This window comes from Phocoena phocoena, chromosome 12 (genome assembly GCF_963924675.1).
Source record: "Phocoena phocoena chromosome 12, mPhoPho1.1, whole genome shotgun sequence".
In the NCBI taxonomy this organism is placed as follows: domain Eukaryota; kingdom Metazoa; phylum Chordata; class Mammalia; order Artiodactyla; family Phocoenidae; genus Phocoena; species Phocoena phocoena.
The window spans coordinates 80731400-80757983 of NC_089230.1; the positions used below are offsets into that span (position 1 = coordinate 80731400).

The window sequence follows — 26584 nt, forward strand, 5'->3', positions numbered from 1 at the left end:
GATTAACAGGTGCTAAATAGAAATACATCTTGGAGCAGAGCCGTCGCCTTGACGACGTGCTGGGATGGCTGCGAGGACCCCGCTGCTTGTGGCTCGCTGGCCCCAGGAGTGGGATTTGGGGGGACGTTCCTAGCAGCTGTCGAGACCATTTGTTTCGGGGCCCCTCCCTGTTTGTCCCCTGCCGATGTTCGCTTTTCCTTGGTGGAACGGAAAGACGCCTCCAAACGAGCTGACGAGCTCCAAGACCGAGTCCACCGGTGTGCACCCGGCAAACTACTTTTTTGAGCATGAAGTGCTATTTGGGCATTTTGCCAATTGGTTCTGACATGTGTCTGACATCGAGGGCCGTTTGTGTTGGGAAGTGCACTTAGAGGAAGCTAGCTTGATGAAATACTGTTTTCAGAACTCTGACCCCGAGAGAACAAAAATATGCCTAGGAGAAAGCTTGAAGTTAACTCTTATCATGTCCTTAAAATACAAAGCCCGCTTTGCCTGAGACTTCAGCCTTGGGTTAATTAGTGGAACTTCAGAAGATGTTTGGGTTTATTAAACACGTATCTTGTACCACATTAAAGAGAAATTATGCTATGAGAAAGATGTTAAGTTTTTAGAGGTTATGGAATATGTTCATAAGTTTGCCAGTCAGTAAATGCTGGTATAACAGTTCAATTACTTGTTTCTTCATTTTGCTAAGGCTTTTAAGGGTTAAAAATTGTAATATGTAATTAAAGCTACTAAAAATGATAAGGGAAGCATTTCACTGTGTAAAGCAAGTAGGATATGTGTCGTCGGCAAGGGAAGGTATAAAGAATGGAGTTGGGGCTTCCCTGGTGGCGCAGTGGTTGAGAGTCTGCCTGCCGATGCAGGGGACACAGGTTCGTGCCCCGGTCCGGGAGGATCCCACATGCCGTGGAGCGGCTGGGCCCGTGAGCCATGGCCGCTGAGCCTGCGCGTCTGGAGCCTGTGCTCCGCAACGGGAGAGGCCACAACAGTGAGAGGCCCGCGTACCGCAAAAAAAAAAAAAAAAAAAAAAAAAAAACGCAAAAGAAAAAAAAAAAATGGAGTTTTACTTATTTTTATTTTTGGCTGCATTGTGTCTTTCTTACTGTGCATGGGCTTTCTCTAGTTGCCGCGAGCAGGGGCTACTCTTGGTTGCGGTGTGCGGGCTTCTCATTGTGGTGGTTTTTCTTGTTGCAGAGCACGGGCTCTAGGTGCACGGGCTTCAGTAGTTGTGGCACACGGGCTCAGTAGTTGTGGCTCGCGGGCTCTAGAGTGCAGGCTCAGTAGTTGTGGCACACGGGCTCAGTAGTTGTGGCTCGCGGGCTCTAGAGTGCAGGCTCAGTAGTTGTGGCGTACGGGCTTAGTTGCTCCGCGGCATGTGGGATCTTCCCGGATCAGGGCTTGAACCTGTGTCCCCTGCATTGGCAGGCGGATTCTTAGCCACTGCGCCACCAAGGAAGCCCAAGAATGGAGATATTTTTGTTGAGGAAAAATGATGGTAATAATTTTGTCCTAGAGCTGTTTGTTTCTGGATGGGGCAAACTAAGGGACAAATCATATGGATATAAAAAGTGATAAAACGTTTGTGAAAAAAGGGAACTTTGAGAAAAGAATTTTGTACATTGTCAGGAGCGATTAAGATTAGATTGGATTTAATTAGGTAAATAAACTTTGTTACTAATAGTAAGCTAAAAAAAAAACACATCTTATCTCCTATCTGTACTCTTGTATTGATTAAAAGTCTTCTAAGAATAGAAAGCTATAACTGCCTATCTTCAAGTTTGTCTGTATTATTACATAAATGTTGATCAGTTTTGGGCAGTCTATCCATAGCTGCCTGTCTTTGCTGAGTGGTCTTCACGAATCTGAGCAGATTGATGATGGCAGCAGGTGTCACTCCAGGTATACGACTGGCAGCCCCAATCTAGGAATTAAAAACCACAAGAGAAACATAAATAAGCTATGTCAATTATAAGCAAATCTATTTTCCTCCTGCTAACAATCTGTATGTTACAGTTTATGAAATATTTTTAAGACTATTATCTTAATGTATCTTCAAAATAACTCAGAAAGTAGATAAAAGACATGTGGTTATTATTAATATCTTCATTTTACAAACGGGAAACTGAGGCTCACAGACATTAAGATGAGTTGTCCGAGATCTTGTAACTAACAGATGGTAGAGCACCTAACCTTTTCTCTTCATTAAACTAACGTCACTAGCAGTGTGTTGGCTAGCACTCTATAATTCATCTCAGTAATAGTTCTGTGGTGTATTTTTACAGTGAAATGTATGAATTATTCACTCCAAGTGGTATAAAGACCTCATATCAGTTCAGGTCTGTTTTGCCACCAAATGAGTCTGTAGCAGGCATTTGTCAGAGCTTTTTGTATTTTAGAGTTTTGGATAAGAGGTGAACTCCGATGACCAGTTCTGTGCGATCCAATTTTCTGTGATAATGTAAATTTTCTATAACATTTGCACAGTAAAAATGCACTGTCCAGTATGGTAGCCAATAGCCTATTGTAGCTCCTGAGCACTTGAAATGTGGCTAGTAGGACTGAAGGGTTGAATTTTTAATTTAATTTTCATTAATGTCAATGGTCGCATTTGGCTAACGGCTATCGTACCGGGCACTGCAGCCCAGTGAGTATCCACAGAAACATAACCCGATATGAACGGGATACAGTTATAAAACTTAGAGCCTCTCCGCCCACCTTCCGCAATGACTTTTACTAAGAACACCATGTTAGGTTCATGAACACCATGAAATCACTCCTCCCTTTAAAAACTATTTTTTAAAAAAATTTTTGCGGACTATGGTTTTGTTAAGTGCCCCTTTATTTTTATGAACCATTACCCAAACCAAAACAAACACAACCCACTGCCCATTAAACTATGATACATCATCAATTTTTAAGATACAGCCCAGTTTCAGAGATGTTAAAATGTGTGTCTCAGAATCAGGAAATACAGCCTACCAGTCTTTAAATATTTGTTGTTACAAGTCCAATATTATATACTATAAAGTTTTTACCAGATGTTTACAGCTGGGTGCACATGCACTCACGCAAATGCAAAACACACGTAGACACACACACTCACACAAGCAGGAGCATGGGGTGGGGGGTCTCTTTGGCCCCCTTATTCCTCCTAGTGGCTCCCAACACACCACTATGGAATCCCTAGGGCGGGGATCCAAGTAGTGATTTGAAAACTACTGATATATATTCTATTTTAACCTAAAGTACTTTCTTTTAAGTCATGCATATATACAAGTTTGCACTGACAGTTTAGCGCAAGGTTGGGACTAGAGGATAATTGTAATCAACCCAATTCTTAACTTCCAGTTACTTATTTAGACTAAGCTTTTTCATCTCATAAAAACATACTGACATCTGTCATACAAAGAGAATATGAAAATAAGAGATTAAGCTTTTTATGATGAAATAAAAGTTATGTGGCCACTGTAAATCCAGGTTTTAAAAATTAAAGCTCTGGCTCTTTATAAACCGTTCCTATCCACTGCCTGTTTTCTTACCGTCTGTGGGCGACTGAAATGTAGCTTCTCTCGAACTTCATGGGACAAAGACACATCCCTGAGGGTCAAATAATCTAGGTCTTTTGGCAGTTGGAGAGCTTCATCTCGCTGAACTTCCTTTATTTCTTGTTGCTGATGGAACAATACTGATTCATATGTGGCTGGTGAACAAAATTAATTATGATATGCAGATTACATTAACAACTTACATTTTTAGTTTTTTACAATTTACAGAGAGCTTTTGCATACATGATCTCAGTACCATGAGACAGGTGGGGTAGGTGTTCCCTTTCACAGATGAGGACACTGAGGCTAAAATAAAGAGAGGGAGTATCTTGCGTATTAACTACAACATTCTGTATGGTAGTTTATTCCATGTCCTTTTCATTTCAAAAATCTAGAAAATTAAAAGTAAAAAAAGAAATTGCTTTCCTTCTCAGTACAAATTTTGGTGGAACGTTTCCTTCAATAGGCCGTAGGTTTGAATTTTAAGTCCTAAAGATGTTTCTCCAAGGGCTTCCCTGGTGGCGCAGTGGTTAAGAATCCGCCTGCCAATGCAGGGGACACGGGTTCGAGCCCTGGTCCGGGAAGATCCCACATGTCGTGGAGCAACTAAGCCCGTGAGCCACAACTACTGATCCTGTGCTCTAGAGCCCGCGAGCCACAACTACTGAAGCCCGTGCGCCTACAGCCCGTGCTCCGCAACAAGAGGAGCCACCGCAATGAGAAGGCCGCACACCGCAACTAAGAGTAGCCCCCGCTCGCCACAACTAGAGAAAGCCCGCATGCAGCAACCAAGACCCAACACAGCCATAAATAAATAAATAAATATTTTTTAAAAAGATGTTTCTCCAAGAAGATGGTTTTCTAAATTATGTCCATATAAAGCTATAATTTAAAAAAGTAGATCTTCTTAGGTGATAACATAATTTAAATAATTTAACTAAGGTGTTATTCAGAAGTCAGGAAGATAATTCAGCAATTATTTTGTAATTAAAGCATTCTGTTCTTAGAAAAGTAAATCCAAAACCTGTTTTAAAACCTAAATTGAGGTGGTCATTCTGTCCTGTTTAAGAAAGCAAGTCTTCCCTAAAGGTTCTGGCAAGTATCTGCTTCCATCACTCGACTGGCAGCCAGAAAATCTCAGCTCTGAGCCTGGCTCTGCCAGTAAACTACTCTCTAACTATGGACACATCATTATCCTTCTGGGCCTCAGCTGCTTTATCTAGAAATGTTAAGGGATGACCCGGAGGACTTATGATGGTCTTTATGACAACAAAGGATAGTTGCGAGGTGCACAGGCCTCATAGACATGCTAGGTTCAAATCCCAGCTCTGCCACTCACCAATTGTGTGATGCTGGGCAAGTTATCACTTACTTATCTCTAAAATGAAGACATGATGCTAATAGCTATCCTTCATAGGACACTTTCAAGTATCAAATGAAATAATGCATGTGATTAATACAATATATAACAAATTAGTACAACAAATTGGAATGAAATTTTATGACTCATGAATAGACTCTTTATAGGATCACAGAATATAAATGAAGAGGTAATGTATATGTTAAAGATATATTTAATCTTTCAAATATGTATACAGCAAAACATGAGAGAGAACTATAAAAAAGAATCAAACTAATTTCTGCCTCGCAGTTTCTTGAAGAAACTTGTCTAGTGGAGGATCCAGGCAGTGATTTGAAAACCACTGATATGTGTTACTTTTTTTTTTTTTTTTTTTTTTTATGTGTTACTTTTTAACTTAGTGTAGTTTCTTTTAAGCCATGGATAGAAATCAGAGTCTTTATATATGCCAGAGTCTTTAAAGAACAAGGCAAAACAGTAGCTACTCCGTGGCTGAAGTCAGGGTTTCCTATAAACAAGTTAAAGATAATTATTCTGGATGATTTATTGGACAAAACAAAACTGCAAACCAAGTTTAAAGTATAACAGCCAGATGCTAACAGCCTAAATGTTCAATAAAGTAATTTTTACTCAATAGAAAGGTCATGGTGTTGAGATAAAAGGTTAACAATATTTCTTACACATTAGCAAATGACTAGGGTCTGGTCATTTGGAAGAATGATAGGTAGAGCTTGGGTCATCCTATATATGCAGCCAAAGTATAGCAAGGTGACAGACCTCTCTGGCACTGAAAGAAAATTATCACTGCTAGAAGGAATGCAGCTTTCTTACCACCTTCGCTGGTCCCCAAGGAGCTTAAAGTCCTTTCCTGTTTGAACAATCCATCATTATCCTGCTTTTCCTACCCTTCTCCCCCATCTCATTCTGTTCCCTGCCTTTTTCTCCACATAATTTTCCACTGGAGGAAAAAAATCTATCACAATGCAGAAGCTAATGTTATTCTCAGTATTTGTTTATCTTTGAAATTTTTTTAAATAAAGAAAAACTTTAAAAGAATTCAGTGCAACTCCAAAAGTCACATGTGACCTTGATGGTCAATATATTGACGAAGAGTATGAGAGCACACCAAATGTTATAATAATGTACAAGGGCAGACTGTGGATTTCTTTGCCTGATACAAAGTTAGTATTTGTTAATGGAAGAGTATTTCAATATATTGTCAAAGCCAAAGATAGCATTATTTTTCTCATTATTAGAACATTAAAATGGGGAAAATGTAGGGACTACCCTGGTGGTCCAGTGGGTAAGACACTGCACTCCCAATGCAGGGGGCCCGGGTTCGATCCCTGGTTGGGGAACTAGATCCCGCGTGCATGCCGCAACTTAGAGTTCGCACGCTGCAACGAAAGAATTCCACATGCTGCAACTAGAGATCCCGCATGCCACAACTAAGACCTGGTGCAGCCAAAATAAGTGAATTAATAATAAATAAATTAATAAATATAAAAAAATAATAAAGATTACTTTCTTACAACAGGCAAGTTTACAAGTCTGGAACACACCTTGATCATGTTTGCATTAGATCTTATAATTTAGCAGCAGGGTGGAGGAGGGAAAAAAAATCTAAAGAAAAAGGGTGGGGGGAATGTTAAAAAAAAAAGTTCAAAAGAAAAAAAAAGGGTTTTTTTTGTTGTTGTTTTTTTAAAGGAGAGCTCTACAGTAGCACTTCCCAAACACGAAATATACACACAAATCATGTAGGGATCTTGTTAAAAGGCAGATGCTCACTCCGTGGGTCTGGGGTGGAGCCTGAGATTTTGCATCCCTAGCATGCTCCCACATGTTGCAATGCTATCTGGGAACCCCACTCTGAGTGGTTAGAGCCTAAGATGATGCTGGTCCTATGGTAATAAAGGCTCCTCTTGACACAGAGCTCTTTGTGGATCTGCCATCCATTCACAATTTGCACGAAAGGGAAGGAGAACATACAGACATCCTAAGTAAAAAAGTATTTTCTACCTTCTATTTTCAGTCTTTCGGCTAGCTCTCTACATTTGGTGTACTTCCTCAAGGGCTCTGGAACAGCCTTGGCCAACAACTCTATGTCAACTTCCTCATACTTCAGGACATCGAGAGCTCTACAAATACATAAAAGTTTCATTAACACAGGGGTCCATATTATATCAAGCAGATTAAGAACAAGATACCCTGAGAATAATACAAATCTCAGAATAAATAATGTCAATATATTTCTAATTCTTCCCAAGTACACTGAGCAAATGCAGCAGCAACTGCAACACAGTAGGACCTCAAGAAGATCAGCGTGTGATTCTCCTCAACTCCCTTCCTTTATCACGAGGGATAAGTTGCTGGTAGCACTGCAATAATCTACTTGTCCTCCCTTCCTTGTAAGGACAGAATATCCTCTGAAACAAGGGTTTGATTGAACTCCGTAAGAATTTACATCTAAGTCACATTAAGCCCACGTCCTGTGAGTGTGTTTGCACGTGTGCTCGGAACCAGCTGAAGATCTCCTGGCTTGCTCTCAAAGACTGCAAAATATCCACAGTTTCCTTCTCATTTTGTTTGGTTCTCACAAGGCCTCACTGATCTGTACAGTTTCCCTTAATTTTATTTTTGTTTACGTTGATCTTTCCCTCTTTTAATAGATTGCTTTTTTGACCAACTCTGTCCACCCCAAACCAATTAAACCAATTAATTATCGTAGCTCTGCCCATCCTTGGGTCCCAAGTTCTTCCAGGCCTCCCAGATGCCTTCTTTACAGCTCATCCTATCACCAGGGTCATGCGTCACCACCCTCCACAGATGCCTGACTCATCTCTTCCTCAGACGGCCTAGGAAAGGCTAGACCCTCTCTCCACAAGGAGCTGTCAACTTTGTTGCGCTCCACGAGATGAATTATGTCAACTAATTTCAGAGGCTTCATCGGATAAGCTAGAATGAAACCAAATAACCCTAAACTCCAAAAGGAAAGGGGTTGTCCTTTCAGAAATGATAGAACATGCTGGAACACACCTCCTAACGACTAACCGAAAAAACAGCTACCATGGAATCTTGCAGGATAGTGACCTCAAAGAAAAGCCTGTGACCATTTAACTTTTAAAAAGGTTTTAAATAATTTGTTTATAAGGCTTGGAGCTGTTTGCAGGCCCAAACTTCAAGATCAGCTTTGAATGAAGCCTAAGCCTCAGAGTGTAGAGGTCTGGCACAGAAGGACAAGCTAGCACACTTCCACAGAACACAAGAGACAGCTTCTGCGCTACCTGGCAGGTCAATGCGTTTCCCTGTAATCATGACAGGAGATGTGTATGCACATGCACCTGTGGATCTCTCATGTCAAAATGCCAGCTTGAAGTCCAGTTCAACTTCTCAGGCCGGCACAGAGCCCACCACGTGTGCCGTAGATGCAACACATGTCCTTTGCCCAAGTTTCTATCTTTTTAGCTTTACATATCTAGGAACTGATAAAGTGGGTTCTTTTAGGGAGGCGGAACCCTAGACTATAAATATTCTGCTGAAATCAAATGAGGCCCGGTCACTGTCACCGCTTCCTTCTGAAATGAAAGACACCTGAATAAACAAGGAAAGCATTTGGCCAAATTACTGTTTTTTAAAAAAATCACCTTAACAAAATGGCTACTCATGGGATTAGTTAGGTAAAAACATAAAACTGACAGCCTCCTTTTTCATATTTTTATTCATCAATTCGCACTTTAAACTGTGTTGAAAAAAATCACTTCCCATGCTCTCACTATGACCTCAATCCACGTTAGTCACATTGAATGTAAATTCTAATTATACAAAATTTGAAATAGTGCAATATTTGATCTAAACAAAGCATAATGTTATAAATTCTTTTGCAAAGTTTGAAATAATGTGAACCCTCTTAAATTTACACAAACAAACAGCTGGACAACTGAGCGAATTATAAAACTATGTTTATACTACTACCATCTCCCGGTCCCACTTAGCTGGTAAACAAATACATCCAGCACCCTTATTTGTGAACCAGGCTGTCTTTCCTGTGAATGAGATCCCCTGGTTTGGGTGACTACTATACAGGTTATTTACTACTTACTGTTACTATAACTAAAAACCTGCTTACTATCCTCTAACCATGGTGCCAGTGCTTTGGGACATTCCCGTGAAAATGAAAATCTGGGAACAGAAATTGTAAACGATAAAACACTGTGATGACGTGAAAGCCAAACAAAGACATGCTATGTCTGGCTGTTAGTTAAGGGGAGAGCACTTGGAAAGATTAGAGATAATAAAAAGTAGCATTAAAATGGGTATACCTTTAAGTCCACAGAATCCCTCACAAGGAAAACAGGGGTTGGAAATAAAGGTAAACTATAAAGGAAAAACATATGGGAGACACAGTTGCAAGATCAAGCCGGCATGTGTGCTTCTAAGATACGATGATTGTAGATTATGCCTTCTGAGCATCCCACACCCCCGATTAGCTTACATTTTTTAAATGGGAAAAAGCAGTGGTGAAAGATGCAGATTTTGAATTATGCAAGGTTTTTAGGAACATACCTCTGAAGCAAAAAAGCTCTATATTAATGCCCTTTAGACTCAGAGTCCATATAACCAGAATGGTAAAAACAAGGACAAAACCCTAAAATGTAGCAAGGGACTCTTCAATTAAGTCCAAAGAATTTATAACACTATGCTTAATCGAAGTTTCCCTGCTATACCTCACAGGCAAGATGAGACCACTCCAATTGCTCCCTGCCTAAAAAAGAAAGCAGATCACTCTATTTCTTGGTTTGTACCCCCTAAATCTTAGGCAAGCCAGAACTCAGTGGGAGCCACAGAGAAATTAAATAAAAAATGAAAATAATTTAGAATCGTATATACTGTCATTAATGAATAGAGATAAGTTACATCTAAAGGATCCTGAAAAGAAGCAAATGTAATAGCGGCATTCATTTAAAACGTGCAGGTAGGGAATTTATAGGTAATATCTCTCTGAAATGATTTCATTTTTCTTTAAAAAGTAAGAAAGGCGCTTCCCTGGTGGCGCAGTGGTTGAGAGTCCGCCTGCCGATGCAGGGGACACGGGTTCGTGCCCCGGTCCGGGAAGATCCCACATGCCGCGGAGCGGCTGGGCCCATGAGCCATGGCCGCTGAGCCTGTGCTCCGCAACGGGAGAGGCCACAACAGTGAGAGGCCCGCGTACCGCAAAAAAAAAAAAAAAAAAAGTAAGAAAGGTCTACATTAAAAATGCATACCTGAGAGGTAGACTTTTACCAATACTTATAGAAGCCTCTGGGATTAAGTTTTTCCATTTAGAACTTGGAAACTCAATGGATTTTAGCACAGAAATGGCTTCTTCTAAAGAAGACTTCATCCAAGTAGCTCTTTCATATCGTTGTTGGGACACACAACCAGCTTCCTTGTACCCTAGAAGAGGGAGGGAGAGACTCTAATGAAAGAGGTCTTAAAGGAGAGGAAATCTGGTTGCAAGACTCAGTGAAGAGTTACCTCGGAACGTGAGCCTGCTGTCGGCATTATCAGGACGCAGTGACAAGCGGAACTCAGCTCGGCTGGTAAACATGCGGTAAGGTTCGTTGGTACCCAGCGTGGTGAGGTCATCAATCAAGACTCCTATGTAGCCTTCTGTTCGGCTAATGACAAAAGGAGGCTTGTGTCTGACCCGAAGACTTGCATTGATTCCAGCTATCACACCCTACAAGAGGACTGAAATGTTTAAAAGGCCATTATGAACTGAACAAAGAGCTATCCTATTCAGATACTACCTGGAAAAAATGGCTCAGGAAGTGAGAAAGCAGGCCCTGCCCAGCAGGGATAGAACAAAGACAGAAAATGTGGTCCATATTCAGAAACAGAATATGGGTAATGTACCAGTTTAGAATGCTATGATTCATTGTTTTAAAAAATATCTAATATTCCTAATAAACCTAGGTGGGCTAAACTTTGTTTTAAAAATCCACTTGTAAGACTTTTTTTAGCCTTTTCCTACTTACAAGTAACAATGACATAACTTTCTGCTTAAAAAGGAATAATAAGGCTTCCCTGGTGGCACAGTGGTTGAGAGTCCGCCTGCCGACGCAGGGGACACGGGTTCGTCCCCCAGTCCGGGAAGATCCCACGTGCCGCGTAGCGGCTGGACCCGTGAGCCATGGCCGCTGAGCCTGCGCGTCCGGAGTCTGTGCTCCACAACGGGAGAGGCCACGACAGTGAGAGGCCCGCGTACCGCAAAAAAAAAATAAAAAAGGAATAACAATAGGGTAATTTTCAATAAAGTTAGTTTAAAAGAACTAAATTTTCTTTTTTTTTAAATTTCAGAAGCAATATAATAAATCTAATCAAAATATGCTATTGGATCTAGGAGCTCAGAAAAGAGTAATAAAGGCACAGTGGTTTTAAAATCCTGTTGTATACTCTGAAACAGAATAAGTCTTCTATGGTAGTTCTGAGTTGTCTCTAAGCTCTATACAGCTATCTTAACAGACATCAAGAGGAGGAACACCAGTTAAATAGTCCTTTTCTGTTCAGTAACATCTGAACAACCTCTTACTTGAGCTGCAGCTTCCTCATAACCAGTAGTGCCATTTATCTGTCCAGCAAAGAAGAGCCGCTGCACCAAATGAGTCTCGAGAGAAGGAGTGATCTGACGGGGGTCCAAGTAATCATACTGAACACCATAGCCTGGCCAAAGAATAAATGGTAAAAAAATAATAAAAACAGTGCTGGATTTGCCTCAAGGTAGAGATGCAAAGATTATCATTAAATGCTCTTTAAAAACGAAGACTAGGGCTTCCCTGGTGGCACAGTGGTTGAGAGTCCGCCTGCCGATGCAGGGGACGCGGGTTCGTGCCCCGGTCCGGGAAGATCCCACATGCCGCGGAGCGGCTGGGCCCGTGAGCCACGGCCGCTGAGCCTGCGCGTCCGGAGCCTGTGCTCCGCAATGGGAGAGGCCACAACAGTGAGAGGCCCACGTACCGCAAAAAAAAAAAAAAAAAAAAAAAACAAAAAAAAAAAAACGAAGACTATTTTAAATGCACAGATGTTGGGCTTTGTGTGCTGAGGCTCTAAGCAATCATGACTGTGGCTAAGATCTCCTCACCATCTGCTAAGCAGTGCTGAGCTCAAACTGAAGGGCAGCCGGCATTCTCTTTACCTGGCTGAATCATTTTAGCTTTCTCCAAGCCTCTGATGCACGTGATCATTTTCTCTTGTAATTCAGCTGGCAGTGTCACAGATAACCCCTGCGGGTAGATGAGGTCAGAATCCATTCCTTCAGGTTCCAACCAAACCTGATGCAGACGGTTTGGAAAACGCAAAACCTTTGATTCAATGGAGGGACAGTATCTAGAAAAGGACATTGAAATTTAAAAATTTAATGAAACAAACAAAAGAGGGTTGACATTGTTCCTTACAGTAATTGAGCACTGATATTTTGTCCTTACCGGGGTCCTTTTGCAGTTTCCTTAACGTGACAGTTAAGGTGAAGGTTCTCAAGGACAATCTCATCCACTTGAGGGTTGGTGTGAGTCAAGTAACATGGCAGCTGATCTTCTGGCTAAAACACAGGAACTAGTTACAACATGTTTTGCCTCTCTATTATTTTGCCTCTCATTCAAATAAATGCCACACATGATATGCACTTACTTTTATAGATATTAAATCTATGCATAATGCCAAATGCTAATGGTGAAGTATGCTTGTTAAAAACAACCCAAAAGATGAACCTAAATTTACGCAAGCCTCCAGATCAACAGTTTACGGGAAATGCAGAGGATGCAGGAACACGTTTAAGGCACCAGAGGGTTGAAATCAGACAAATCTAGAATGTAGGAAACTTCAGAAAAGAAATGACTCGGTTTCTTCCACATATAAATGTAAAAAAAAAAAAAAAAAAAAGAGGGGAACTATTATAAGACATATTATCCAAAGTCCAAAGTCATTTCGTTCTTGGTTCAAATAAAACAACTGTAAAAAAAAAACATTTTAAATAAACATTTAAAAACAACTATAAAAACTAGGGAAAATTGAGCACTGAATATCAGATGATGTTAAGAAATTATGTTCTGCTATGTGTGATAATAGTACTGTGTCGATTTTTACAAAGTCCTTATTTGTTAAAGACATGTACCAAAGTGTATCTGAGTGAAATGATGTGATGTCTGGGATTGTTGCTTTAAAACTAAGCAAGAACAAAGTATTGAGGAAAGTGAACCAGGAATGTCAAAACAGGGAATTCCTTAGTGGTCCAGTGGTTAGGACTCCACACTGCCACTGCAGGAGGCACGGGTTCAATACCCGGTCAGGGAACTGAGATCCCACAAGCTGTGTGGCGTGGCCAAAAGTAAAATATAAAACTAAAAAACAAAAAATTTGGGCCTCCCTGGTGGCGCAGTGGTTGAGAGTCTGCCTGCCGATGCAGGGGACACGGGTTCATGCCCCGGTCCAGGAAGATCCCACATGCCGCGGAGCAGCTAGGCTAGGCCCGTGAGCCATGGCCGCTGAGCCTGCGCATCCGGAGCCTGTGCTCCTCAACGGGAGAGGCCACAACAGTGAGAGGCCCGCGTAATGCAAAAACAAAAACAACAACAACAACAAAAAAGTTTAAAAATATACACACTAGGAAAGTATCATCATGATTTACATTTTACCAAAGTGAAAATATAAAAGTCACTTGCTCAAAATAACAACACTTGGAGCCACTCATCAGGGTAACACTCATCAGAAACTAGGACTGTCAAATATTAGCCCTTAATTCTAAACACACAATATACATTTTTTTGTGTTTTAAATTCAAAGGATAGGTAGAAGTAGCCTGTATCTTCAAAAGTATCAGTGCCATTAAAGACTGAGGAACTGGGACTTCCCTGGCGGCACAGTGGTTAAGAATCCGCCTGCCAGTGCAGGGGACATGGGTTCGAGCCCTGTTCCGGGAAGATCCCACATGCCGCGGAGCAACTAAGTCTGTGCGCCACTACTGAACCTGCGCTCTAGAGCCCATGAGCCACAACTACTGAAGCCCGCGTGCCAAGAGCCCGTGCTCCACAAGAGAAGCCACCGCAATGTGAAGCCCGTGCACTGCAACGAAGAGCAGCCCTTGCTCGCTGCAACTAAAGAAAACCTGTGTGCAGCAGCGAAGACCCAACGCAGACAAAAATAAATGAATAAATAAATTGATTTAAAAAAAAGACTGAGGAACTGTTCCAGATTAAAGAGAAATGACAATTAAATGCAATATGTGATCCTAGATTGGAAAAAAAAAATGTTGGGACAAAAAAAGTACTGGGACAATCAACAAAATCTATGGATTTTATATTAGATAACAGCACTGTGTCAATGTTAAATTCCCCAAATTTCATCACTGCATTGAGGTTATAAAAGAGGATGTCTATTAAAAAAAAAAGAGGATGTCTTTGAGCTTAGTTGAGATGCAGACTGAAGCATTTCGAGGTAAAGAGTCATCATCTCTGTAACTTTTAAATGTTTCTGGAAAAGAAAAAAGAGTAAAAATAAATGTGGGCGGCTCCCCTGGTGGCGCAGTGGTTGAGAGTCCGCCTGCCGATGCAGGGGACACGGGTTCGTGCCCCGGTCCGGGAAGATCCCACATGCCGCGGAGCAACTCAGCCCGTGCGCCACAACTACTGAGCTCGCGCACCCTAGAGCCCGTGCTCTGCAACGAGAAGCCACCGCAATGAGAAACCCGCACACCTCAACAAAGAGTAGCCCCCGCTCGCCGCAACTAGAGAAAGCCCGTGCGCAGCAACAAAGACCCAACGCAACCAAAAATAAATAAATTTAAAATAAATGTGTGTATATTACTGTTTTATACATTAAATATATACATGTATCTATGTCTCTATATATGGAGAGAGGGCAAAATATTAACAATGGGTGAATTTCAATGGTTTATAGGAGTTTCACAGTCTTACAACTTTTCTGAAACTATTTCAAAAAGTTTAAATAGGCAAAGTTATCAAAGTAATGAAATTTAAGAATTTATGGGGAAATACCCAAGTAGCCAAATCAGCTAATCCTTTTAAAGATCCCTTTTTTGCACACTAATAGTGAAGAAAAGTGAATTGCTATCAAAAAAAGAAAAAAGAAAAAAAAGGTTAGTCTATATCCTCTGTTTAAAGCCAGATTTTCATAAATGATCTCACCTTGATCCACACTGTCTCATTGATAAAGCTGAATGGTATGGATGGATTATCTGGTGTCTGCTTGTTTAGAATGCTGAAATTAATGGATTCTTTGGCGATCCGGGGCGGAGTCCCAGTCTTCAATCTTCCCACCACAAACCCCAACTTCTCCAGAGTCTGAGCCAACCCTATGGAAGGCTGATCCCCTAAACGTCCTGCTGGATGCATCTCCAATCCAATCACAATCATGCCTCTCAGAAACGTCCCAGTAGTTAGAACCACACTCTCCGCATACACTGTACTTCCATCCACTAAAGGACAGGAAACAAAATAAAACTCAGGTTCTAATTGTTACCATGGATCAAATTGGAACGTGACTATTTTGTAGTAAAACTACGGAAAAATTTTGTCTTTAGAAACTTGAAAAAGATTTTAAATCAGTAAGAAGCCTATATGTTATCAATCTCAAGAATCCGAGAGAGCTGGGATGGAGAGCATAATGTATTCTCACCGATACACATGTTCCTAAAACCTTGTCAGCACTGAATAGTCTCAGGTAATTTTTCTTTTTTCTTTTTTTTTTTTTACAAGCTGTTAATGAAAATAAGCCTTATTACATCGAGTAATAAATAAAAAGATGCAAACAGTTCCATTTTCTTCCAGATGTTTGGATCAACTTACAGGAAAGGGAGAACTGAAATCTACATACAGTCTCAGAAAAAATTTCGGGATCCTTGTTAGGTTTGGTTTGGGAGGTTGCTCTTTCTTCTGTATTTATAACTTGTGCTTTTTTTTTTTTTTTTTTTTTTTTTTTTTTTTTTTTTGCGGTACGCGGGCCTCTCACTGTTGTGGCCTCCCCCGTTGCGGAGCACAGGCTCCGGGCACGCAGGCTCAGCGGCCATGGTTCACGGGCCTAGCCGCTCCGCGGCATGTGGGATCTTCCCGGACCGGGGCACGAACCCGCGTCCCCTGAATCGGCAGGCGGACTCTCAACCACTGCGCCACCAGGGAAGCCCTCAGGTTGAGTCTTTTGACAAGACCATTTAGGTGGTTCTGGCTTCTAAAATTGACTTCAAAGCACTAATAGTCATGCAAATGCTTAAGCAAAAAAGAAATTACATTAAGCAGAATCTACAGTGTATGGGAAACGAGGGGACGAGCTACTAGTTAAGTGTGCTGTCAAGTCCGCACTACAAAAAAACCCCCTTCAAGTTGTATCAGCTTACGAAAAGGAACAAAGAACAATGCGGGTAACATAAATGTATTCAAAAGAGGAGAACGAGACACTGGTATCTTGGAGGCAAACTAGTTTGCTGTAAGACAGGTAATTTTTACATGCCTCTTTTGAATCAATGCTTTGAGAAACAACAACAAACACCTGGGTAGTTCCTCACTATTTAAAATGTAACTCCCCATTGGGCTTCCCCGGTGGCGCAGTGGTTGAGAGTCCGCCTGCCGATGCAGGGGACACGGGTTCGGGACACGGGTTTGTGCCCCGGTCCGGGAAGATCCCACATGCCACGGAGAGGCTGGGCCCGTGAGCCATGGCCGCTGGGCCTGCGCATCCGGAGCCTGTGCTCTGCAACGGGAGAGGCCACAGCAGTGAGCGGCCCGCGTACCGCCAAAAAAAAAAAAAAGATGTTAAAATGTAACTCCCCAACAACCACAAAATCTTTCCTCAATCTTACAGGCTGTAGATTCGGAGCCTGGTGAACCATGGGAGGGGCGGGGGGGGAGGAGAAACAAAACTGTTACCATTTTTAAAACAAAGTTTCATCCTAACGGGAGAGGAACTACTGTAACTTCTCCTCTCGGAAGAAGACAGAAAACCTTCCAGGCTCACGAGGCAGCTAGGACCCGGCCTTCCGTTCCGTTTCTGCCAAGCACTCCCGCACCAACCCTCGTGCGTGGATGATGCCACGTTTCAGGCTCTCCATCGCGCTCCAGCTGCCCGCGGAGAGGGGTCCGACCTCTCTCCCCAGCTCTGCGATGATGGCCAGCAGCTCCGCATATTTGCTCTGGGGCACCTGGCTCTTCCCAGTTTCCTGGGCGTAGCCCAGAGATGGCGGCCCGTAGTCACTCAGCAGCTAGCAGTACTGGGAAGACGTCGCCATACTGGTGGAGGGCGGGTGGACGCCCCCAGAGGCGCTGACGAAGGCGGCGGGCATGTGCGCGGTCAAGTTCGGGCTGTGAGACATGCCCCCCAAGCGGCGGGACACGGCGGGGCGCAGCGGGGCCCGGCCCCGGCGTCCGCGCACCCGCCCAGCTCCCACGCACATTTCGTTGTTCTCAGTTAATTTTTAAAATTAATTAATTTTAGACTTCTGGTTAAATATGACAGACCACCTCACATGATTTCTTCTCCCTCTTGAAACTCCAAGAAAATGAAATAAAGGGGCAAAAAAGATATAAAACCACAGGACAAGTAATGGGAAAGAATTTGTCAAAAGATGAGAAATTTCAAAATATTTTCAGAAGATAGAAAGTGGTTGCAGTGGGGAGGGAGTTTGGGATTAACATATTCACACTACATATAAACTAGATAATAGATAATCAACAAGGACCTACTGTATAGTATAGCACATGGAACTCTACTCAATATTCTGTAATAACCTTCAGGGGAAAAGAATCTGAAAAAGAATGGATATATGTATAACTGAATCACTTTGCTTTACCCCTAAAACTAACACAATATTGTAAATCAACTATACTCCAATATAAAACTAAATTTAAAAAAAGTGGTTGGAAGAGTGATAACTGATTTAGCAGAGGGGAGGAGGCCTTAACTCAAGAACCTCAAGAGAACATACTGATGACAATGAAGCAACTTGCCGTGCAAAGGCTCAGAAACTGGAGGACTGAATATAAGAAATGTAGGAATGAAGCTAGGGGGTGGAAAATGAGGGAAAGAGTTGAAATCTGCATATGAAGGTTTGCCTGCAGACAGATCTACCTTACACTAATCAAACAATATAGTCATCAAATCTGGAGGGGAAAGGACGCAGGGGAGAGAAGGGGAAATGAAAATAAAACTAGTAACTGTTCAACAGAGGGAAGTCAGTAAACACTGACAGAAGAAAGAGAAGATTAAGTATATTATACAAAATCATAGTTACTAAGGTAATACACAGAACAAAAACATGAACTTTTAAGAAAGAAACATAGCTCCCTAAAGCAAAGAAAACCAAACACAGGATTAAGTGGTTGGAGAAAAAAAAAAAGTACAGAATAGTGTGTACAATATGCCACTGCTATGTGTGTTGGGGGGAAATATAAACACACACACAGAAAGATCACACCAGAAACGAGCAATACTCCCGAGGAAGGAAACTGGCTGCCTGGGGCACAAGATGAGAGTCCACCTTTTCATTCTACCTTCTTTCATCTCCTTTAAACCGTTTACCATTATATGTATTCCCCATTCAAAAAAAAATGAATAAATGTATAATAAAAATCAATTTTAAAATAGGGAAAATAAGTTAATCTCTGTATTTTAAATGATTGACATTCTTCAGCACAGCCCCTCCTACCATTTTGTTCCTAGAACGCTAGCAGGTGCCAACAGTCCGGTCCCCTGGCAGAAGATGGATTCTTCGCCTGAGGACTAAGAGACACAGATGTTTGGGAGTTCCCAACAAAAAGGCCAGTTCAATCCCTAATCCCCAGACTGTAGAGTTGCCCAAGCAATACAATTAACTGTGCACACACAAATCTTCCCATCACTGTTTAAGTGGTTAAGTCTGTAGAGGGAGATAACAGAAATTGTTTTTACATACAAATTTAAATTGTTTGATTTTTGTAAAAATTACAGGCATGTGTTATTTTAATTTAAAAATTAATACAAAGCTCAAATAAAAACCATATATAAGAATCCTGTAAAATATAAATTTAAAGTCAGAAATAAGAAACACCAGTAGGAAAATACAGAGTTACGCAGGCTATAGAGTCCCAAAATAAGTGGTACAGAATGTGAGCCTCGTTGTCAAAATGAAAGGAGAAGTATGATTTTTTATACAGTTTTCCTCATGTATGAACAGAAGACACAACAATTTCCTAGAATAAGCAAAACCTCTCCATACTCTGCTCAAAATCAATTTCTCACATGGAGTTTGATACTATTATTATCATCTATAAGCAGTACATACCCAAAACAACACCACTGACGCGGTATTTCCCACTGTGCTCAGGCTCTGGTTCTGTAAGAATGAGATCTTCTACAGCTCCCTCCTGAACAGTAAGCAGCGGTGTATTTAGGATTTCTTTCTGTCAAAACAGAAAGCAAGCTGAAACGTAACAGTTAAACAATCACTACAATCTTTCCTGTTTTCATGCCCTGTTCTTACCTGCATGTTCTGTTTATAAAGTTTCCTATCAATTTGAGCTCTCAGACCCCAAACAGCTGGTCCCTTGCGCTGGTTTAATACTTTGTAATGTACACCAGACTGGTCACAGATTCGAGAACACAGGCCATCCAAGGCATCAACTTCTCTCATTAAATGCCCCTTTCCAATGCCACCAAAGGAAGGATTACAGGACATCTGACCTAAAGAGAACAGACATAAACAAATTAAATATATTAGTATCTTGCATATAGTGAGTCTTGATAAAATAAAAGAACTTGAAGCAAACACTAAAAATGCTGGAGTTCCAACAGGATGCAAGAGTTACTCAGGGTGGGACTTCCTGGTGGCACAGCGGTTAAGAATCCCCCTGCATTCGAGCCCTGGTCTGGGAAGATCCCACATGCCGCAGAGCAACTAAGTCCGTGCACCACAACTACTGAGCCTGTGCTCCAGGGCCTGCAAGGCACAACTACTGAAGCCCGCGCGTCTAGAGCCGTGCTCTGCAACAAGAGAAGCCACCACAATGAGAAGCCCGTGCACCACAACGAGGAGTAGCCCCCACTCTCTGCAACTGGAGAAGGCCTGCACGCAGCAGCAAAGACCCAACACAGCCAAAAATAAATAAAATTTTAAAAAGAGAAAAAGTTATGCAGGGCATCCTGGAAGACAAACCATTGTTGAAAGTTTCTTTTGAATCTTTCCCTTGTACACATTCATTACGTTGCCTTTTCTTCTTCCTTTTCAATGTGACCTTGAAATTCTTACCTCAGGAAACCTTCCTAAATCAAGCATAATTTTAAGAAGTCCCTTTGCACTGGTTCACAGTTATAATCAAGTATGTCTTCCATAAATGCCATCTGCCGTTTTCTTTATGCTTATTTTGCAGAAATAATTAAATTATAAGCTTCCTGAAAGTAGAATTCACATTTTATACCTTCTCCTTAAATCCCCCAAGTCTTATGGGAGGTACAGAGTGGGAAAGCTACGTCAACAATCTGCTGATCCGCTGTGGCCAGCTACAAGCCCTCCAAAAGTTTTCATGGTCTCCAGAGGGAGGCTGAATCGTGCTGTGATTAGGAGCATGGGTTAGGAGTGAGCAAGAGATCTGGCTCAGTTCCTAGATTTACCACTTATAAGCTCCATGTGTTCTTGGCAAGTTATCTAATATTCTGTACCTCAGCGTCCCTACTCTAAAATCAGGGATGACAGCTGCAGTAGATTATTTCCCTCCTTCCTTCGACACAGAATCACTATTTACTTAGGTAAACACTATTCCCTATGAGGCATTGTTTGGGCAGTATGACCTAAATTCAGTTTAGGGGTAAACCTTTATTGATCTAAAGTAATCATGGTAATCCTACTTGCCAGTGTCTGATTTAGTGTCAGAAGACTTTTCTCTTTTGTCATGAATGCCAAAAAATAGTTTGTCGAAAAGCATTATTTTCCGGGTCAGTATAAAAGATTTTCTGTCTCTGACTTCATTATTTGCAGATGACATGATTGAATTGAAAGAGGACAATTCCTGCATTCTGTATTCTTACGGAAGTTCAACTTTCTCAGCCAAAGCTATCTTTCTGAGGACAGAAATACTTGATACTCTACTACATCCAATTACCTTAAAAAAATGAGACTTTGATTTTAAGATAGAATTGTCATTTATTAAGCTCATCTATTAATATAAGAGTTATTAAAATATCTCTGAAATCTATTTATTTAAAAAGAACCTTTAGGTCATATTATATTGGTATAAATACAATGGGTATTTTTATAGGATATTAATGACTACTTAATGAATATGGGTCTTGATGGGAATTCCTTTATCCTTGACAGAACTACATTGCTTATACTACTTAATGATCATCTTAGTTCAATACTTTTTTGTTCATTAGATTTTTAAAATTGTTATTCCTGGTTTTTACCCGGGTAATCATACAGCCGCTCTCCAAAAGAATCGCTGTTAACAGTGCATATTTCTCCACAGTTATGAGCTGAATGGTTGTTTTAAAAAGTATTTCACTACACAAAGCACAGTTAACATTTCAGTTACTATTCACTCTTAAGCAAAATGCAAGAGGAAAGACATAGGCATGCATAATTTACAGGATAATGTCCTAGCTAGTATCTAAGATGATGCTAGAGAGGAGTCTTGTTTAAATTATGGCCGTCCAACCACAGCCTGTAAGTGCATAAAAGCACTGTCGGGTCGTCCTAAGCACAAAACTGGGGAATAAACATTCAGTAGGAATACAGAATGCAATAAAAAAGTACCCTCATTCTTCAAAAGGGCTTCACAAAATCTCGAGAAAAACACAATGGTCATTTAATAAACGAGTACTAATAATTTTAATTCACTTTTTAAAAAAATTAATTAATTTATTTATACATTTTTATTTTTCGCTGCGTTGGGTCTTGGTTGCTGCGCATGGATGGGCTTCCTCTAGTTGCGGTGCGCGGGCTTCTCACTGCGGTGGCTTCTCTTGTTGCGGAGCACGGGCTCTAGGCGCGGGGGCTTCAGTAGTTGTGGCTCACGGGCTCCAGAAGGCAGGATCAGTGGCACTTGGGCTCAGTAGTTGTGGCTCACGGGCTTAGTTGCTCCGCGGCATGTGGGATCTTAGACCCAGACCAGGGATCCAACAGTGTCCCCTGCATGGGCAGGCAGATTTTTAACCACTGCGCCACCAGGGAAGTCCTAATTCACTCTCTAACCAAAGCAACAAGCTAGTAAAGGGCAAATGGCAACAATGAAATAAGGTATCAGCCAGTATTCCTACAGTTTGCCCTTTTCTCAAGGCACCCCCTCTCCCCAACCCCCAGCCCCCCGCACCCTCCCCACTAATTACTTTTCAGCAGCAGCGCGATCCACGGTCCACAGAATAGCCCCTAGTCTTAGAGCTCTGGCCCGGGCCCGCTTGATCTGCGAAACACAAATCAGGCTAAAACCACAGTCGGCAGGATTCTCACCAGCCTTAAGGGAGGGAAAAGGTTGCCCACATCCCAGGCACTGGGAGGGGGCGGAGGAGGACACTGGCTGCTTGCGTCCTGGGCATGCCCCACACCGCGCTACTCACCGATGGTGTCCACTCGGTGCGTGAGCAGCAGAGTCCGGGAGCCGCACCGAGCGGCGGCGGCAGCGGCTTCGGTCCCCGCATGTCCTCCGCCGATGACTACCACGTCGAAGTGCGGAGTCCAGGGCGCCGCGCTGTCACCGCTGAACCGGGAAGACGGATGGTGCTGTTTGGTGAGTGAAGCCGCGACCCAGCGACCACAGCCTCGGAAGGAGAACATGGTTGGAGAAAGGCCGAGTCTTTAACTCCGAGCCTGACACGAGCGAGGGGCAAGCATCTAGGAGAAGAAAGTCTTCAGGAAGCAGCCATCTTTGTTCTGATGTCACAGCGTAGCGCGTCTACGTCCAGCGTCGCCGCTGATTGGCAGTTTGGCGAAACTTTACTGATGAAACAAGACCCGGCAGCTGTGCAGGTGGTCTGCGAGGTGTGTGCCTCCTTTCTTGGTCGGCGCACGCTGTTTGATTCCATACGGTTCTGGCCTGGGGGGACTCCTACTCAGTCATCTTTTGTCCTTTTCAGCGAATTGCTGCCCTGATCACCAGGTGGCCACCTACAAACAAGAATTTGAATGACTGCTTTATCAGATTCTTTGAAATTTCTGGGGCAGCTATCACCTTGACTTCTGTTTAATGAAGACTGGAGTCTGAATAGGAATCAATTTCAAAGGCCTTCAAATGTATCTGTGGATGAAAGATTCATGATGGCTAATTAGGTGAATGGAAGGGTTGAAGGTTAAATGTCCAGCCTTTTGCAGTTGGTATTTTTAAAACCTTCTGTATGGTTAGGCCGCTGGAGGTAGCTGTTCTCTTGCTCTCTATACATCCCCTGCTTAACCGGTTCCTGCCTCACCTACACCCGACTCACATGACTGACCTTCCTACATACTTGCCCCAGGCCCTAGCTAGTGATAGCTTAGCAAAGGGCTGGCGAGGGGGCGTGGCCCTCGGTTGGTTTCCCTGGTAATGAGTCGACCTGTAGTTACTTACCCCTATAATTGCTAACCTCCCTCTGCCCCTGGGAGCAAAGACTGCCCTGTGTCCTGCCCGCCCTCCGCCGTACACAGTGGGGTGTCACTCTAGGACCTTGATTCAGACAGGTAAGCTCCCCCATCCATTAAACCATTGATGTCTCTGTTGCTGACTCCGGGCTCTTTCTTCGGTCTTGAAGCTGGGCAAGTAGAGGCCTTGCAGGCATGGGGGAGCAGACAAACACCTTTCTTAGAGAGGAAACTTATGACTGGTTAGATAGTGCAACAGCCCATGTGGCAGTTTAATTGTTCTGATTATTAACATCTATCGAATGCATAATTCTTTTCTTATTACATTACTAATAAGCATTCTTTATACACAATTTAAAGCTTCCAGAAATACAAAACTTTGAGAGTTAAGGAAACCGTAACTTCCATCAGGCCTTCCGGCCCTCATCTCCATAATAATTGTCAGCATTTTGTTGCTAATGCCTCCTAGTGTTTCATACTTATACTAATGCTACTATTATTTTGCATGTATAATACTGATTATATTGCTTTTCAGTTTGCTTCTTTTTTAAACGATGTATTTTTTTACTATCTCTATGCCAGTATATGTGAATCTATCTCACTTTTTAGTATTATAGTCAGTTGTTTATGTGAACCATAGTTTATTTAATCAACTCCAATTACTGAGCATTTGGATTGTTTCTGTTGACTGAAAAAAAATGCACAATCCAAAAGTTGAGAGTTATGTTTTATTTAGCAGACATTCTGAGGACTTCAAGCCTGGGAGACAGCATCTCAGATAACTCTGAGAGACTGCTCCATAGAGGCGGGCGTGGGGGAAGCCAGGATATATAGGAGTTTTTGCAACCAAGGGCATGTACAAGTTGGAACATCAAAAGATTATTGTTAATTAAAGAAAGCCAGACATCTCAGGTTACTAAAATTAGCACTTTTCTATGTATGGGAAGATGCAAAGTCTTGGATCACTGAAATCATACCTTAGATATTCACCTCAGCTATCTGGGGCCAGTATCCTGTGTCTTCTCATCCTGAGTCTCCTCAGGGTGCACCGTTGCGGGGTGGGTGGCTGCAGCAGTTGACTGCTAGGTTGTGGGCATTCCTGGTTTCCATCCTGAATTCCCTCAGGGCTCACTGTCTGGGCTTGTGGGCTTGATGGCTGCAACATCCTTTGTTTACCAATATGGCAGGCAGCATTCTTAGTTCACATTTCTAATTTTTTGATATTATGATCATCCTTGTACATATATCTTTTTAAAATTATGGAACTCTTTATTTATTTATATTTTTGGCTGTGTTGGGTCTTCGTTGCTGTGTGCGGGCTTTCTCTAGTTGCGGACAGCGGGGGCTACTCTTCATTGCGGTGCCCGGGCTTCTCATTGCGGTGGCTTCTCTTGCTGCAGGGCACGGTCTCTAGGCCCACGGGCTTCAGTAGTTGTGGCTCGCGGGCTCTAGAGCTAGGGCTCAGTAGTTGTGGCGCACGGGCTTAGTTGCTCCCCGGCATGTGGGATCTTCCTGGACCAGGGCTCGAACCCGTGTCCCCTGCATTGCCAGGCAGATTCTTAACCACTGTGCCACCAGGGAATTACCGACTCTTCAATGTTTAAATTTTTGATAACTGCTAAATTAACTTTCTAAAAACTTTGTATCAGGTTGTACGAACTGTGTAAGCTTATTTCATCACACTGTAGCCAGCACTGGATTTTAAGTTTTAATTTTAAATATATTTTCATTATTTTTTAATGAAAATGTGATCATACTATCTATGACCTATATACATTGTATTGTGATCTGCTTTTTACATAATAGATTATCATGGACATTTTTCTATGCTAACAAATATAGGTTTATGTCTTTTTTTTTTTTTTTTTTTCCTCTCAGTACGCGGGCCTCTCACTGTTGTGGCCTCTCCCATTGCGGAGCACAGGCTCCGGACGCACAGGCTCAGCGGCCATGGCTCACGGGCCCAGCCGCTCCGCGGCACATGGGATCTTCCCAGACCGGGGCACGAACCCGTGTCCCCTGCATCGGCAGGCGGACTCTCAACCACTGTGCCACCAGGGAAGCCCTCATTCTTTTTTTTATGGCTGAGCGATATTCCATTGTGTATATATACACCACATCTTCTTTATCCATTCATCTGTTGATGGGCATTTCGGTTGCTTCCATGTCTTGTTCACAGCCATTTCTTGATTCACTTTCTTATCTTCTAAGACATCAATATTTTCTGGTTTTCCTCCTATTTTTCTGGTCTCTCGTTCTCATTTTGCTGGTTCTTCCTCCTCGAGCACTGCACTCTAGCCCAAGGGCACAACCAAACCAATCCCCAAATCCCATCTTTAGGGTTTTATCTCCTGGGACCACTCCCAGTTCCAATTCTGTAGCAGTCTGGGTCCAATCAGGAGATAGAAATCACTCAGTAGATTAAACAGGAGATGTTTAATATAATAATAATTAACTATAATAAAAGAATAACTATATATATAAGGAAACTATATATGGTACCCTAGGGCTGAGGGAGAGTACCCAAGGAAGAATAAACTAAGAAGGGATTCAGGGCTTCCCTGGTGGCGCAGTGGTTGAGAGTCCGCCTGCCGATGGAGGGGACACGGGTTCATGCCCCGGTCCGGGAAGATCCCACGTGCCGCAGAGCGGCTGGGCCCGTAAGCCGTGGCCGCTGAGCCTGCGCATCCGGAGCCTGTGCTCCGCAACGGGAGAGGCCACAGCAGTGAGAGGCCCGCGTACCGCAGGAAAAAAAAAAAAAAAAAGGGATTCAGATCTCAAGGGCAGGAGGCCTTTAGAGAGCATGGGCTACATAACATAGGGGTCTTGCAGAAGAATCAAATGCCTGGTATGGGACCCTGTGGATCACGGGCAGCTGTATGTAGGTCAGGCAGGAATCCTGGTTTCCCTGCCTAGTATGCTTTAGATAGGTTATGGCCAGGCCAAGGCTGCAAGGTCCCAGAGGGATCACTTTGCAGGCTTTACCAGATGTTCTCACACCCACAAGTCTGACCTTCACCCTGTCAATCCCCTTCCACTCCCTCTGTTATGTTGGAGACTGCAGGAAACCTCTTTCTCCTGCAATGTTCCTCCAGCAACTTCTACTGAGAAAAG

General features: G+C 42.5%; 1 protein-coding gene and 1 pseudogene across 1 annotated transcript; both read right to left on the minus strand.

The window, feature by feature from the left end:
- Positions 1–1759: 1759 nt before the first annotated feature.
- Positions 1760–22693, minus strand: MTO1 (mitochondrial tRNA translation optimization 1). The gene is made up of 12 exons (XM_065888942.1): positions 22477–22693; positions 19409–19608; positions 19211–19328; positions 15087–15376; positions 12372–12484; positions 12083–12273; positions 11480–11610; positions 10423–10627; positions 10170–10341; positions 6928–7046; positions 3543–3703; positions 1760–1924 (listed from the first exon to the last, which is right to left on the minus strand). Exons 1-12 carry the CDS (start codon positions 22691–22693, stop codon positions 1760–1762), a joined length of 2082 nt encoding a protein of 693 aa, XP_065745014.1.
- LOC136132268 (cyclin-dependent kinase 2-associated protein 1 pseudogene) lies at positions 16916–17263 on the minus strand (annotated as a pseudogene).
- Positions 22694–26584: the final 3891 nt, after the last annotated feature.

Bases quoted from the DNA above. Each gene is read 5' to 3' on its own strand.
- MTO1 (XM_065888942.1), bottom strand. From the start codon at position 22,693: ATGTTCTCCTTCCGAGGCTGTGGTCGCTGGGTCGCGGCTTCACTCACC. The intron at 10,342-10,422 runs GTAACTCTTCAC...TCCCTCTTCTAG, and splicing joins CAGCAGGCTCACGTTCCGAG to GGTACAAGGAAGCTGGTTGT. The intron at 7,047-10,169 runs GTATGCATTTTT...ATGTATTTGTAG, and splicing joins GGTAAAAGTCTACCTCTCAG to AGCTCTCGATGTCCTGAAGT.